Source organism: Anabas testudineus, chromosome 7, assembly GCF_900324465.2.
Source record: "Anabas testudineus chromosome 7, fAnaTes1.2, whole genome shotgun sequence".
In the NCBI taxonomy this organism is placed as follows: domain Eukaryota; kingdom Metazoa; phylum Chordata; class Actinopteri; order Anabantiformes; family Anabantidae; genus Anabas; species Anabas testudineus.
The window spans coordinates 22523452-22539941 of record NC_046616.1 but is presented as its reverse complement, the minus strand read 5'-3'; the positions used below and the strand labels follow the sequence as shown (position 1 = coordinate 22539941).

The window sequence follows — 16490 nt, the reverse complement described above, 5'->3', positions numbered from 1 at the left end:
TTTTGTTTTTGTGCATAAAATCAATCAAACAGTGACGTTTCCACAACTGTAACAAATAGTTCTGACGAGTGATCTGACAAGCAGCCACAATTATTCAGCTAGCAGTGTAGTGTTGGTATTGATACACCAAGTGGGAAGCAGCACTATGTGATGCTGTGGGATGAGAATGTGTTGATCACTGTGCATCATGAAGTAACTGTACAAATAAAATGTTCCATCTTAAAGTAACTAAGGCTGGAGCTGTAGTGCGTCTGTGTGTGTTTTCCTAAGTCTTTTAACATCGAGCATTTGCCATTCAAAACCAATCCGATATTTGTGTTTGTCTTTCTTTCTCCTTTATATTGAAACTGCATATTTAGTTTACAGTTACAAATCATTAACTACAGTATAACGTGTAAAGCTACTGAAAGTAGAACAGCTCTAAGAAATTTTAACCAGCATCTCAGACAGTGTTTTATAGTTTCCTATAACGTTTTACATATTAAGCTGTAGTATTTAGGATAAAATCTGTGCAAGCGGCCGTCAGTGTGGATCTGTTGTGTGTTGTGTATAAAATTTGAAACCAAAAAAATTGTAGCTATATGTAAAAAAGCTGAAAAAAACAGCTGACACACTTGGTGATGTGATGCTGACATGAATGGCAGACGTCATTTTCAGAAAGTAGCAGGCATCATTTGACACTCCAGTGTTTCTGTAGCCACTCTTCATTTCCAGTATAGGAGGCCCCTGCCTTGCCTTGTGAAATCCATCCATGGTGGTAAAATGAATTAAAAGCATGGTGTGATTTGTGTGCATGTGATGTCAACATGTTACAGGGAGCATTGCCTGTGTAAAGTGGTTTAAAGTGTTGGAGGACTGGCCTGACAGCTCTCATTGAGGAATTGTTTATCTGTTACTGGCTGAGCAGCTAGAGGATATGGCAGATATCAAAGTTGTGTTATCTCTTCAAAAGGAAAAAAAAAGCCAGTGATTCACCACTGAAGGGACTAGTTAACCATCAACCAGAGAGACACTCCACCTCTCTTCTGGCGAGCAGCACGAGAGGAAAGGAGCTCTGCTGTCAGACACTGGTCTCCTCTCTGACACCAGTAGGTCCCTATCACACTCAAGGGGACCAGGGAGCTACCTTGTTACTGGGCGGAGTTAGGCCCAAAAAGAAGGAGGGAGGTTAGTTGAGGTGTGTGGGGGTGTCAGAAGGAAAGGAGGAGGAGGGGGTGAGGGGCACATTAGCTTCTTGGACAAGTCTTTCTGCTCCACTGTCAGGTAGATGAGAATTTGTTTGTCCAAAGCACTAGCAGACATGGACATGGCAGACTACAGTGAGGCTCTGGACCCAGCCTACACCACGCTGGAGTTCGAAAACATGCAAGTGCTCCCGTTGGGCACAGGTGAGTCATACACAGATGCAACTCTGTCGTTGAACTTTGAAACTTTTACTGGTTTAAAACTTTGGTCAGGAAAGGACAGAGGGAGTCCTGGCGTGAAGTGAATAAAAAGGGGGGTCACCAGTCAGCCTGCTTCTGCTGGCAGAAGGATGGTCCTGCACGGTGGAGCGATGGTGGAGCATTAGCAGATTCTGATTTAACATACCCTGCTGTATTCTCAATGTGCCAGGTCATTTGGTCAGAGCAGTTTTAACCTGCTCGAGCTTGTCGAGCGATGTGACGTTGGATTGATTACAGTGCCGTGATATTTATTGTCTGTTGAAGCAGTAGTTGGAGTATTTCGATCACCCTTCTCGTGTTACTAACAGTCAGTTCCCACAGACTCTAAAGTGAAGAGAAAAGGCGTCAGGTTTTTGAGATATAGTGACACCAACTTATTTATATATGCAGTCTCCCATGACGTCTGATCCTGATTCTAAATTTCCCATTGAGGCAAAAAGCACCTCACTGCTAGACCTTCTTTTATCACTAACACGTCTCTTCTCTGTTTGATAGTTATCTCAAACAATGACTTTTCGTGAGTCAGCCTGTCATTTTTGAATCTATTAAATTTGTCGTGACATGCTCTATGATTGATTGACTGGGTCTGGTGACTGTGAGGGTGGCTAAGGCAAAACTGTCTCCATTGATTGCCTTTTCAGAGGTAATCAAGCCTTCATCAGTTATCCTCTGTTGACTCTGTCTGAGCTACTCAAGCTGGTTCTCATAAAGGCTGGTTTTGATCAGCCGTAAATGCGGCTAATCACTGCATTCATTCTAGTCGTTCACACCTTCTTAAATGAAACCAGCCACACGGCCTCTGAACTAGTGATCAAACATATTTCTTGGTGCATGTACACTATCACCTGTTATGTATGTAATACCACTGTGGACACTAGAAGCCCGCTGACCTGATGATATGCCCCTGTTTCTTCCTCTCTCCTCGCGTCAGACTCCTCACCGGCTGAAAGCACCAACATGAGCGCCACCGGGCACCTGGCAGCAGGCAGCCTGTGTGCCATCTGTGGCGACAGGGCCACAGGCAAACACTATGGGGCCTCCAGCTGTGACGGCTGCAAGGGCTTCTTCAGGCGCAGCGTCCGCAAAAACCACATGTACTCGTGCAGGTGAGGAGGAATGTTCTGAATTTTGAATTAAACTTCGCTTGAGGAAAGAATAGCACATGCCAGAGGAGAGAGTTTCTGTCCTTAAAATGCATGTTGTAATTCGCCACAATCCAAGATGATGTCCTCACATTTAGTTTACAATCACAAAAAAACATCAATTCCTCTCAGAAGCTGGAAACTACGAGCTGGAATAATTCCATTTTCATCTGGTAATTGTGGCACCTTTGTTGCAAAAGTTTAAAACATGAAACCTATTCCTCTTGCTGTCCAGGTTCAACAGACAATGCATTGTGGACAAAGACAAGCGAAACCAGTGCAGATACTGCAGACTGAAGAAATGCTTCCGAGCTGGCATGAAGAAAGAAGGTTCAAGCCTTTTATTTTTTTTGTGCAAACTAAAACTACATGCCCGGTTTAAGTGTCTCTGTGAAAACAACACAGGCTCTTGAATTTCTTATTTAATCAGCAAATCACTAGCGGAGTGTATGCTGTCCCAGCTAAATTGACACGACTCGTCTGGGAGTGTTGCAACACCCGGGAGAGTAGCACTTTGTTAATGTTCACTCTGTAGAGCGCTGAAGTCTCGGACCAGCTTATGCTGAGTAAACATTTCAGAGCAATAATAGCCATATACTGATAAACATGACAGCCTTGGAAGACCTATTTTTCTTTTAAATGATCCGGTGTCAAATCTGTACTGCAAATTGCTGCAAATTGCACGTTTTCCTTGTGCAACTGAGCATAAATGTGTTTGTTTGTAGCTGTGCAGAATGAAAGAGACAGAATCAGCACCAGGAGATCCAGCTACGAAGACAGCAGTTTACCATCCATCAATGCACTCATCCAAGCAGACGTATTGTCAAGACAGGTACTCAGTCACATTTGGAATTCACACAGAACTGCTATTAATCACCTGTTATTTAGTTATTTAGTTATAGGTTGTTAGTGATTTTGCATCTGTTCTCCCTCATGTAGATCACTTCCCCTGCTCCTATACTTAATGGTGACATAAGGACCAAAAAGATCGCCACCATCACAGACGTGTGCGAATCCATGAAACAGCAGCTTTTGGTCTTGGTGGAGTGGGCCAAGTACATCCCAGCCTTCTGTGACCTGCCCCTGGATGACCAGGTAAGACTCATCCACAGACACAGTGTACATAGCTGTATAGACACTCTGGTCACTCATCAACCCAAACCCACAGAGTGGGCTCAGGAGCACATGGGTACAGACTGAGAGAATTCACGAAAATATCTACTGTTGTTTTTTCAGCGCTCAAAAACCTGAAGGCCTTCAACAATAATGGTTAATGTATTTTAATCCTGGGTTAGAATATGATGAGCTGGTTTTAAAGTTATACCTCCTCAAAAAAAAAAAAAAAAAAAAAAGCTGCAGAAAACGTGCAGAATCATTAACAGTGTGATCACCAGGCCTTGGTAACTCATTGGCTGATGTTTTGTGAGTGAGTGAGCTTCATGCTCTGCATTTGAAGCTTCCCACAGAGCTTCAGCTGATTCTCGTGCCACTAAATAAAGCAAATGAATTCACTGTGTTTCAGGTGGCGCTGCTGCGAGCTCATGCTGGAGAACACCTCCTTCTCGGTGCTGCAAAGAGGTCTATGCTATACAAAGATATCCTCTTATTAGGTAAGTATTGTATTACTTGTCAATTTTTTTAAAAAGGCATGATGTTACCCTAGACTACACTGATGATGTAGAGTACTGATGCAGTGTTTTGAATGTCTTTCTCCTACAGGAAATGACCACATCATTCCCAGAAACTGCCCGGAGTTGGAGGTGGGCAGGGTAGCAGTGAGGATCCTGGATGAGCTGGTGCTCCCCTTTCAGGAGCTTCAGATAGATGACAATGAATATGCCTGTTTGAAAGCCATAGTATTCTTTGATCCAGGTACTGCTGCAGACTGATCCTCTAAACAGCAAAATAGACACGAGTTGTCCAAAACCACAGTGTGAAAGTTACAACTCATGAACACAGTGCTTTCTGTAAACACGCTTGCTTTTATTTACCCACAGATGCTAAAGGTCTGAGTGACCCCGGAAAGATCAAGCGGATGCGATACCAGGTCCAGGTCAGCCTGGAGGACTACATCAATGACAGGCAGTACGACTCTCGAGGCCGCTTCGGGGAGCTGCTCCTGCTCCTGCCGACGCTACAGAGCATCACCTGGCAAATGATCGAACAGATCCAGTTTGTCAAACTCTTCGGCATGGCCAAGATCGACAACCTGCTGCAAGAAATGCTTCTCGGGGGTGAGCTCTTTTAGGTCATTTTGGTGGAATGTGAATCACATAATAATCTAATTAGATATGCAATGTTAAATAAGAAAAACCCTATCTCGTCATGTGCTTTGTCTTGCAGGTTCTGCCAATGAAGCTCCACATGCGCCGCACTCTCTGCATCCTCACCTGGTTCAGGAGCACCTCAGCAGTAATGTTATAGTGACGACCAACATGCCAACGCCGATCCACAATGGTCAAATCTGTAAGCACGAAACGCACGAATGCATCTAAGGTTCACTCTCTGTTGTCAGATTAAACATTCAGTTATTTGCATTTCCACGTAGACAATGTTCTTGTACATCCCAGTTTCATCTTGGAGGGATCAGAGGCATTAATCTGACTGAAGAGGAATTAATTATATTTTGATTGAAAGGGTCTGTTTCCCTCATCCAGCTCCATGTGCAGCCCAGTCAGGGAGCTGGAGGGGCAAACAGGCCTGGCAGAATAATCCTCTAAGTTCTTCATGGAAACTAATCAGGATTATTTGGTCAAAGAGAACTTCTGTTATTCTTTCTTAACATGTTTAATGCTCTGAGAAATTTCACAAAAGTGCTTATTTCTTATCTGAATATTATGCTGCCCCCAACACAAGTTATATAGAACAGTAAATATACGCCTGCTTATGATGCTGTTTCTCCTTCTCACTTGCTCCTGTTTCTTTGTGTTCTACTTTTCAGCCACTCCTGAAACCCCAATCCCGTCCCCGCCTACTGCCTCCAGCTCAGAACATTATAAGTTGGCTCAGGGGGTCATAGCCACCATGCCCAAGCAGCCGACCTCCATCCCTCAGCCTGCTATAACAAAGCAAGAGGCCATCTAACAAGCCTCTGAATCCTTATTCCTTCTTTTTTTTATTGAGTTTTTATATGTAAGTTTGTACACAATCAGCATTGAAGCTGTTGACTTGACTGAAATAATAAAGTAGCTAAATATATAGAATGTGATAGCATTCATGACCCTTGCAGATTAGCTGAGTCTTCGGGGGTCTAGTTGTTCACTCACAAAGCTGCAGCTGAGCTCCACAGCTCAGCAAAAGCCAGATAAAACTATATGCATCAAAAGTTTCCAGGCATTCTGTTGTTCTCTATTGACACTTAGAAGAAGTACGCTGTTGTATATAGTTTATTATTGGGTCACTTCCTTTAGCATGGCCTCAGTGTGTGTAGTAAGACTCATGGTAGACATGGTGATGTGATCATGTCAGTATTTTATGAATGTTACAACACGCCTAACATTGTCATGTGTTGCACAGTATTTTATGTTATGTTTATTCGTAACAAAACAGTTTTAGTCAAGATAAACATAATTTAATGAAAGCTAAAAGAAATCTCTTGAATGAGTTTGTCTTTTAAATGTCCTGCATATTTACACTAGTCAAATTTAACATATTAAAACTGGCACCAAGAAATCTTGTGGCTCTGTGGTGCCACTTTGTAGAAGTCATACTGAGGATGTTTCCCAATAATGTGTTGTATTGGTTTTTAAAGGATATATTATATTTTTTGTTTAGTACTTTGTCATGGTTAAACTCATAGAATTAATTGTGCCTTGTAACCTATACTGCCTTACAAAAACAGGCATTGTTCTGCCTTACAATGTGAAGATGAATTAATAAATCTCCAGGTCTATTTTTACATTTTCTGCAGACTATGTTTTGTAATAGCTATAAACAAAAGTGAAGATTTTACTGAAGAGTGAATGTGATTATCTGCATCTTTTTAATGAGGTTAAACACTTTGAAAAAAATGGGTCCAACGTGGCAGGGCTGCCTGTTCACTGATAGCACACTGATAAATTGCCATAAAATAATTATAGATAGCACAGATTAGAGTGGGGGACCCAGGAAGATAAGTTGAAAGATATATTTCTACACTGCATATCAATAAACCTGAAATTAACGTCTACGTGCTCCATTTAAACTCACCAGATTACACATCCAGAAATCCCCCGACACATAACAGAATATATATATATATATATATATATATATATATATGTATATGTATATATGTGTGTGTGTGTGTGTGTGTGTGTGTGTGTGTGTGTGTGTGTGTGTGTGTATGTATACACACACATATACATGATGTATGGTATATAGTGGCAAATTTTTTTGAATTTCATGGTTTTCTGCATTCATTTGTCAAAAAATGTGATCTGATCTTCATCTAAGTCAAGAGCATTAACAAATATAGAGCACCTAAAGTAATAACACCAAATTTTTTTAGGTCTTTTATGTCTTGTTTGAGAACAACCTTAATAACTTCATAGTGATAGTGGAAAAATATGTGAACCCTTGGAATAATTACTGGTTGACCCAATCTGGCAGCAATAACCTAAACCACGTGCCTCCTGTAGCTGTGGATCAGACCTGCACATTATTGAGGAGGAAAATTAGCCCATTCTTGCTGGCAGAACTGTTTTAGCTCTGTCATATTCTTTGGACGTCTCATGTGTGTGGCTCTCTTTCATTCCATCTCTATTGTGTTGAAGTCTGGGCTCTGACTTGGCCACTCCAAAATACCGATTTTGTTTTTCTGAAGCTATTCTGTTGTGGACTTGTTCCAGTGTTTTGGGACATTGTCCTGCAGCATCACCCAGCTTCTACAGAGTTTCAGTTGATGTGGAGACATTCTCACATTATCCTGAAGAATTGTTTGATACACTTGAGAATCTATCTTCCTCTCAATCACTGTGAGCTGGCCAGGCCCTGATATAGCAAAGCAGGCCCAAATCATGTTTCCTCCACCATACTTTACAGTTGGGGTGATGTTTTCATGATATGCTGTGCCCTTTTTACGCCAAATGTAGTACTGTGTGTTCTTTCCAAATAGTTCAATATAGTTTACATTTTGCTATTACTACTGTGGAGTGTCAATGAGCTCTTTCACAAACTTCAGGCATTCAGCAATGTTCTTTTTAGCAGCAGCTTGCTTAGTGGTGTCCTGCCATACACACCCTACTTGTTCAGTGTTTCACATACTGTAGACTCATGAACACAGATGTTAACCACTTCCAATGATGCCTTCAAATCTTTGGCTGTCTCTCTGTGTTGTTTCTTTCACTCATTAATGAGTGTTTGTTGTGCTCTTGGGTTCATTTTGACTGGCCGCCAACTTCTTAGTAGAGTAGCCACAGTCCCACAGTGTCTCCGTTTGTAGATTGTTTGTCTAACTTTAGACTGGTGAAACTCTAAAGTCTGAAATCCTTTTGTTCCTTTATGTAAATCAACAATTCTTGATTGTAGATCCTGTTAAAGCTCCTTTTGGTGAGATATGGCTCACATAAGCATCTTTTTCTTGTGCGGCACAAACTCAAAAGGTTTGAGTATTTTTTGTCAGTCAACATAGCTCTAGTCAACTAATTTTTCTAACTTATGCTAACACCTGACTCCAATTAGCTTTTTTGACATACTTTTTCCACTAGCACTGTGAGGTTTTTATGATTGGTCTCAATAAATATATGAAAGATCTGATTTTTTTCGTGTTATTACTTTAGGCACATTTTATTTGTTAATACTCTTGACTTGGACAAAGCTCAGATCACATTTTAAATTAAAAAGGTTATTAATCAAATTAATGCAGAAAAAAAACAACTTTTTTTGCCACTGTACAGAAACACGCACACACACACACACACACACACACACTGTGTGTGTTTGTATATTCTGCCACCTGCTGTTTTGAAGTGTAACTGATCCATTTGGTATAGAAAAATAAAAAGACAAACAATTAGTCCTCATATACGGTGTCGCTATCAAACGGACGCAAAACGTACAAAAATAAAAATAAACAAATCCTGTAAATTGAAATTATCCGTCTCATTTCCGAGCGGCACTTGAAGAAGCACAGCCGCCACAACAACAACAGACGTCCTCTGCTGCGTCACAGCACATCACATGTTGCAAATGGACCAATGAGAGAGTGCCGCTGCTCTACCCGGAAAGAGGATTTTCGTGATAGGTCGGTTGTGATTTTTGTCGTTGTGGTTTTGAGCTGTTGCGGCTGTTTTGTGAAGCAATTTTATCATTTGCTAGTTGATGTTCACAAAATGTGTCAATGTCTGTCCTAAAGGGTTAATGTTAAACGTATCTTCTGGTTGGTAATCAGTCATTATTCTGAATTCCGTTCTGTCGCATCGGTAGTGTTCAGGGTCAGGTTGTATTAGCAACACTTGCTAAGTAACGTTAGATATTAACTCTGCTCCTTTTCTCACTTTTACATCCTATATACAGAGCCCGTCCAAAACAAGTCACACCTTTGAATATTTAGTTGGACCTCCTTTAGCTTTGATTACTACACGCATTCGTGGTAGCATCATTTTGATGAGCTTCTGCAGCGTCAGAGTATTTATTCCCGTTCAGAGTTGCATTCATTTTTCGCATGAGTGTTGAAGAGGAGAGTTGGACCTCTGCGCAGTATTCGGCACATCCCAAAGATTCTCAGTGGCGTTAAGGTCTGGACTTTGTGGTGGCCAATCCATTTGTAAAAATGATATGTCATGGTTCCTGAACCACTCTTTCACAATTTGAACCCGATGAATCCTGGCATTGTCATCTTGGAATATACCTGTACAAATAGGGAAGAATAAAATCCATTGATGGTATAACCTGGTCATTCAGTATATTCAGGTAGTCAGCTGACCTCATAATGTTGCTGAACCTAGACTTGACCAACTGAGGCAACCCCAGATCATAGCACTGCCCCCCCAAATCCAGGTAGTGACTTTTTTTTTTGTCGGGCAGTGTATGTATAGCAAAGTGTTAAAGCTATGCAGTCGTGGAATGTAACCAAGTACATTTATTTCTATACTACCCTGAAGTACAGCTTTGAGTACTTGATAGAAGATGGAGAACCTGTCATAGTTGAAGTTCTGATCTACAAATCTCTGTCACCTTAGTGATTATTCAAAATGATATAGTGTATGAACTGATGTCCTGCTCCCAAAGTGGTGTTTGCCATTATTATTTTATTATTATGATTTTACTGGAGTATGTCATAGTTTGCAAAAATAATGTTTGGGAATTTGATTACTGAAATTACAGTATAGTTACTTTTAAGTATTTACTCCACCACTAAATATATCATAACAGACAGAAACTAAATAAACAGTTCCAGTCCATAGCTTCAGTTTTTACTTTTCTGTTTTCACAGTTTCTTTGCTTCTGTGTGTGTTGTTTTCCACACAGCTTCACTGACTGTCCATGGCCAATCAGCATGAAACCATCCACCTCACGTCTCCTCCAGCAGACCCATCAGCAGCTGCAGGACTCGGCTGGTTCCCAGGGCCCCCTCCACCCATCTACTCCTGCACTCTGACCCCCGAACTGGTGGCCAAGGCACGAGATGAGCTCCAGGAGAAACCAGAATGGCGTCTCCGGGACGTCCAGGCACTGAGAGACATGATACTAAAGGTTTTGCTTTTATGCTATGTCTCTATGTCACAGTGAGATTGTTAGAAACACAAAATCTGGGATTTACACAAGATCACGAAACTTGAACCTGTCCCATTTATTAAACAGTACCATCATGCAAAATTACTTAATGATACACATGTGTAGAATGTGTAAAATGTTTTTAAAAAGACAGGCCGATTAGCAAAATTCATCAGTATACAGGATAATACTGTATGTGCCTCCAAAAAATAAAGATAAAACTATAAAGAATAAGTTACCATATGCCATTATATTTATATACCATATAAAAGTCTGAGTAAAAAAACTCACAACACACAACACTGTTTTAAACATTCTGGCCTTTAAACACATCACAGCATGAACCACTGTCTGCCATGAACCTTTGCATTAAAGTTATTATAAAAAATGTGAAACAGTGTCCTATAACACAATCCTGCAGTACTCAGGTCTGACAATATTTTCTTTCACCTCTAATAGAAGAAGTTAAGGCTGAAGATCATCTATACTTTCATTGTTGGTAGTGAATCTCATGAAAAAACAAAACCCAGGCTTTTTTAAATCTTTGTCTCCTCTGACTTCCCTAACCTGCCTCAAAACAATCTGCAGTGTGTGTGTGTGTTCATTGTAAAGAAGGAACATGCACACACTTATTTTTTGAAAAGCCTTTTTCATAAATCATTTTGACTAAAATATCTGCAGCCTCTGATGGTGTTTCCTCACAAGCTGTGTTTTGTTTGTTTGTTTTATAACCATCTCTTTACCTAATGAAGTGATTCGATATTTTCCCCCCTCACTCTGCAGGAACAGCCCAATCTCAGAACGAGGCTGGACGATGCTTTCCTCCTGCGCTTCCTGCGGGCCAGGAAGTTTGACTATGACCGTGCTCTGCAGCTGCTGCTCAATTACCACGCAGGTCGTAAAGCCTGGCCAGAGGTGTTCCAGGACCTAAAGCCATCCACGGTGAAGCACGTCCTGGACAAGGGCTTTCTTACAGTCCTCCCGTGGCCAGACCCTAACGGACGCTACATCCTCTGTCTTCGGCCAGGTTGGTGTATATTTTATCTTCATCTTTCTCTTCATCGCAGAATTCAGCAGTGCTACAGTGACTTAATAATTCTGTAAGCTCAAACTTTGAATGACTAATAGCCACTTACTGACAGTTCTCCCCCACGTACATTACTCATAATTTACAGTTACTCAACTCAGTCTCCCTTTCCAGGAAAATGGAAACCAAATGATTATCCATTTGTTGACAATGTGAGAGCCATATATCTGACTCTGGAGAAGTTGATTCAGCCAGAAGAAACGCAGGTCAACGGTATCGTCATCTTGGCTGACTACACTGGAGTGGGCATGTCACAAGCGTCTAATCCAGGCCCGTTCCTTGCCAAAAAAGTTGTGAGCATCCTCCAGGTAAAATCCCAGTCTTGAATAAAGGATAGCAGCATTTCCTCAAACTGTGATTTAATGTTTAATTTAATGTAATCAGACAACAGTAAATGTGATGATATGATGACGAAATACTGGCTGAGTTTGGTCATGACTAAACTGTACATGTACATATAGGCACAGAACCCATTTACAACATTTGGCACAGACTGTTGTAAACGCAGTTTCTCTTTCTCTTCACAGGATGGGTTTCCAATCAGAATCAAGGCCGTTAACATAATTAACGAGCCCCGGATTTTCAAAGGCATCTTTGCTATAATTAAGCCGTTTCTGAAGGAGAAGATGGCAGAGAGGGTAACTGTTGTCCTTGAATTGTCTCTGACTATTTTGTTTTATACAAAGATCTATTTGGAATTGTGCGCCTTCCTTTTATCTACTGCCTGTGTTCCAAAATAACGGCCTATTTTCATCTTTAAATTTTTTTTTTTTTGAGGATACAAGGCTATATTTTCTAAAAATCCCCTGAAAGGGGTTGATTTGCTTTAATTTAAACTGACTTTATATATTCTGGACATGGAAATAAGCTAGTAACTCATCACCTTTTAAATAAATATAAATAAATAATGTATTAGCATATAGTTGCTTATTTACACAATTTGCAGATATGGCAAAATATAAACTTTCATTTTGAGTTGCCACTAGATTATTGTCCAATATTTACCCCGTCTTTATTGCTGGTTTGATCTCTACTAACTTCCAAGGGAAATATCAGGAAGCCCTTGACTGTGGGAAATGGTCAGGTTAGATCCAGTGTCTGAAATCTGACCCAACCCTATTCTGACTTCTGCATCCAGAGATACTTATGATCTTTACATTTACATTTAGTCATTTGGCAGACACTTTTATCCAAAGCGACTTACAAGGTACAGTAGAAGGCATGGTAAATATAAGGAGGTCCTGCCTAAGGACCATACTGGCGGGTATGTCACAGCTGGGATTCGAACCGCAGTCTCCTACATGGAGGAGTAAATCAAGAGTAAAATTGTAAAACCGTAAAACCCATGCAGGGAACTGAAAGAAGCTAAAAGAAGCTGTAAAGCTTTGTAGAGCAGCTTCATACAGCTGAGGGATAATTCTGTGTGGCTTCATTAGCGTGAGTGCCAGATTTCCCATTACTAGAAATATTGATTATGACCACTTTAAATAATAGAGCTATTGGCTGATGCAGAAGACATCACTGACACGTGATTTTCTTTGGCTGTGTCTTTGAGCAGTATATCCTCCACGGCTCAGACCTGCGCTCTCTGCATCAGAACATCCCTCAGTCGGTCCTGCCAGAGGAGTACGGCGGCAGCGCGGGCCAGCTGGACATGTGTGCTTGGTCGAGACTGCTGCTGGAGTGTGAGGAGGAGTTCATAGTGGAGTTCTGCCAGCCGGATCCACTAGAGGGCGTGGTGTTCCCAGACTCCATGCTGTTTGAAGGACAGCAGGCCAGTGGGCAGGACGAGGACACCTTCAGGGGGCTGCGCTCCCAACTTTACTACTGTTACTGATGCACACTGTAGATGCAGAGACTCCATCACTAAGAGGACGTTTCCTGTTAGAAACACAAGTGTAGACTTTTACAGGGCAAGTTGCCAATATTGTACATGATTTATTTTACTAAGTAGCACTTACATTAGGAAGAAGATCTTAACTATGTCACTCTTAGCCCAGCATTCAATCATGATTCCAAGGCAGCTGAAGGCTCAGGCATGGAAGCTTATGACATGAGCCATTGCATGTGTAGTGATTATTGGTGGCCTCACTTTTGTTTCATAGCCAGGTGTTCATTTGAACAGTGAAGCAGATTTTGCCTGATGTAATCATTCCTCCTTGGGGACAAGATCCAGAGTCATCATTTTGTGTTCAGCAGAAGCTAAAATGAGGCTTTAGCAGTCCTAGTTAAGCAGTAGCTAAATCAAGTGGGCAATTTCCTGTGTTTATAGTCCCTGTTTGTGTTAGTAACTGTCCACCGCAGCTCGTTATTGGCTTAGGAAACACAAAAGAGGGGATTTCACGAGTCATATTAGCAGCGAACCACGACTGTTGCCCTTGTCTTACACTGGAAGGCCTCTAATAAGAGATCTTTGAACGGATAGTATGGACAGGAGGAATTACTACAGCTATAAACAAACCGATTCAACGAAAAAGTGTGAACATATGCTTTATTATTTTCCACTGCAGAAGTTTGTTTAGTATCTGCATACCTGCGATCAGTCATGTAATGATCGTTTGTGCTCCCTGGCCCCACAACTCAAGTCAAAGAAAGTGGAGACATTAAGTGTATGTAACCGTCTAATCTGTTGCCTTAAACTGTTGTTAACCTGTGGATTCTTCTTGGGGTGTATCATAAATCGTGTTGCATTTGTGAGTACCAAAGCAATAGTCGTGTATCAGAGCTTGTCTTACATAAGGATGGATGTACAGCGTTTCACTGTTAGTAAGTGGAAACCGCTGTAGCAGTGTGAGCACTGTAATAGATTTACCAGTCAATGTATTTGTTTTTTATTACTATATAGCTCATACACAGTATTTCAAGGCCTTTGTTTAGTTGATGACTTGTTTTCTTTTTTTAGCTTGAGTCTACTGATGTGTGCCTGTGTTGTTTCACACAGTCTTAACACGGACACAGCCATTACTGATGACATCTATTCTATTAAATGAGGAATAGAACATTCAGTGCTGACTTTATACACATCTCGTTTGCCAAATCATACATCAGGCCATTTAAAGAAATGTGCAATAATGTGGTATTTGTTGCGGTTTCCCAAAGCTGACTTGAATCATTTAGTTTGGTCTTTTATATTGTTATCAGAAGCATGTGTGTGACTATGAGCTGTAATGTATTTTAGAATATTTCACTAGTGTAAAACAGTAAAGTAAACTCAAACAGAGAATGTGCTATTTGTGTCTTGTTTGTGCTGTGGATGCTGTTGTTGCCACGTGGTAGTGGCTAGCTGCAGGCTCTGTGGACAGCGTGGGTATTTTAGCTACATAATTGCAACTGACTTGAACAGTGTTTTCCCAAACTTGATTCATGGGTACCCACAGACCTCAGAAATACAGTGGTGGAAGAAAAAGTACTTGTTTTACTAAATTAAACCCAGCCATAGCAAAGTGCATTAAAATAATGTAGTGATGTAGTAGTGTTATCCATGAAACATTCATTTCAGTCATTATTTAAATGTAATTATATTTATTATTTGATATTTATAAACATTCATGCTAGTTAATGTGGGATTATTCATATATTTAACAACATTGTTATAGTGCTACAATTTGGCTTATTTTATGAAATGGTCATAAACTGGAAACTGGTATCATCAGACCTTCATTAGCATTTTATTGATGCAGAAACGTTTTCTTTTTATTATTTTAAACCAAATTTGTCCGTATTGATGACATCATTCAAACAGTCACAGTGTTGTTTAAGATTCCCAGTCATCCCGATCAAGTTATCTAGAGTTTGAGTCATGGTAACTGGACTTGTTAGGTTGACTTAACAAGAAGGAACCCGTTGCCATGACTCAACTTCCAGATAACAACATTGATCCTCAGCTAATGACATCAATTAAAGCTAACTGGAACCAGGAGTTGAATGAAACCATGTTGGAGAAATGGGCTAAAGCAACCGTGACTTCAATTCAAGATTCAAGAAGCTTTACTGTCTTGCTGAAATGTCTTAACTCTACGTCCATGGTGTAACCCACAGTAAATGCAAAATACTGTGGCAAACAAAGTATGTGAACCTTTTTGAATTTTATAGTTTTCTGCAAAAGTTTGTCATAAAGAATCTGTTCTTCAAGTCAAGTATTAACAAATATAATGTTCCTCAAATAACAACAATAATAATAAATAAATTCAGATTTTTTATGTCTTTATTGAAAATAAACATAAAACCTTATTTTGCTAGTGGAAAAAGTGTTGAGGATAAACATGCAACTCTTCTTATGGCATAAACCGTGGGACTGTGAGGCATGGCAGGTGGAGCATCATGGCATGATGACATCATCACTTCATCAAGGGAAACATGAATTCTCTGTCTTATAAAGGCAGGATAATGTATGTAGGATAATGTCAGGGTTGCCGCCCACAAGGCTAAATTTAGTAGAGGTCAGTGACATTAAACACTGAAGTAAATGAGTCCAGTATGTTGAGTGTCCCAGTTAGAGTCCACGTGGCCCTTTAAATTTTTATTAGGTCAATAGTGCTTAACATGGTGGTCAGGGCTCAGGTGACCTTTAGCAGTCTTCAATCAAGCTCTTCATTATATTGCAGGACTACAAATCAGAAAGGACATCTAATGGAAAATAGGGAGGTTACATGTATTTTAAACAATGAAGAGCTGTGTCTTCCAGCACAGATTAAAATAGGTTTGGCATGTGAGCCTGCTGGTTCGATACTGGACCACTGCCATCTGGAGCACTTGCACACAACCCATTAATTTGTTCTGTGTCTTCCATGGGATTTTGACTTTATTTTAAATCCACACAGCCTACGATGTTCGATAGTGCTGCTCTGCTGTTTCCATGACATCAGTTTAGTGAACAGGATTGTTCTGTGCACTGTACTTATTTAATAGGGGTTCATAAAGTAAAGACCAGATCCATTAAAGATGCACTCCACAAATGACATACTTGTAATGATGAGCATTCGTTCATGTCATCTGGAGCTCCCAAAGGTAAAAAAAAAAAAAAAGAAAGAAAACCCTGCCTGCATCTTGAAAATTGCAAGCAGGGTTTTCTTTTTTTCAACTCTGGAGATTCTGAAAGTTTCAAATGACCCTCTGGGTTAT

The 16490-nt window shown here is 40.5% G+C and overlaps 2 protein-coding genes across 4 annotated transcripts; both read left to right on the top strand.

The window, feature by feature from the left end:
* Nucleotides 1–1081: 1081 nt before the first annotated feature.
* On the top strand, nucleotides 1082–6512 carry hnf4a (hepatocyte nuclear factor 4, alpha). The gene is made up of 10 exons (XM_026368109.1): nucleotides 1082–1388; nucleotides 2377–2551; nucleotides 2823–2917; nucleotides 3313–3419; nucleotides 3527–3682; nucleotides 4110–4197; nucleotides 4307–4459; nucleotides 4585–4821; nucleotides 4931–5053; nucleotides 5529–6512. Exons 1-10 carry the CDS (start codon nucleotides 1268–1270, stop codon nucleotides 5669–5671), a joined length of 1398 nt encoding a protein of 465 aa, XP_026223894.1. The 5' UTR covers nucleotides 1082–1267; the 3' UTR covers nucleotides 5672–6512.
* Nucleotides 6513–8756: 2244 nt separating this feature from the next.
* ttpal (tocopherol (alpha) transfer protein-like) lies at nucleotides 8757–13981 on the top strand. 3 transcript variants are annotated; one of them, XM_026368935.1, is made up of 6 exons: nucleotides 8757–8810; nucleotides 10037–10261; nucleotides 11066–11309; nucleotides 11484–11677; nucleotides 11897–12007; nucleotides 12928–13981. In XM_026368935.1, the coding sequence occupies exons 2-6, from the start codon at nucleotides 10052–10054 to the stop codon at nucleotides 13204–13206; spliced, it is 1038 nt and encodes a 345-aa protein (XP_026224720.1). In that variant the 5' UTR covers nucleotides 8757–8810; nucleotides 10037–10051; the 3' UTR covers nucleotides 13207–13981. The 3 variants fall into 3 exon arrangements, with proteins under 3 accessions (XP_026224720.1, XP_026224721.1, XP_026224723.1); XM_026368936.1 differs by lacking the exon at nucleotides 8757–8810 and adding an exon at nucleotides 8817–8945; XM_026368938.1 differs by lacking the exon at nucleotides 8757–8810 and adding an exon at nucleotides 8952–9303.
* The last annotated feature ends 2509 nt before the right edge of the window (nucleotides 13982–16490 follow it).

Coding starts and splice junctions, on each gene's coding strand:
- hnf4a (XM_026368109.1), top strand. CDS start 1,268: ATGAGAATTTGTTTGTCCAAAGCACTAGCAGACATGGACATGGCAGAC. Junction 1,389..2,376: donor AGTGCTCCCGTTGGGCACAG/GTGAGTCATACA, acceptor TCCTCGCGTCAG/ACTCCTCACCGGCTGAAAGC. Junction 2,552..2,822: donor AACCACATGTACTCGTGCAG/GTGAGGAGGAAT, acceptor CTTGCTGTCCAG/GTTCAACAGACAATGCATTG.
- ttpal (XM_026368935.1), top strand. CDS start 10,052: ATGGCCAATCAGCATGAAACCATCCACCTCACGTCTCCTCCAGCAGAC. Junction 11,310..11,483: donor CATCCTCTGTCTTCGGCCAG/GTTGGTGTATAT, acceptor CTCCCTTTCCAG/GAAAATGGAAACCAAATGAT. Junction 11,678..11,896: donor AAGTTGTGAGCATCCTCCAG/GTAAAATCCCAG, acceptor TTCTCTTCACAG/GATGGGTTTCCAATCAGAAT.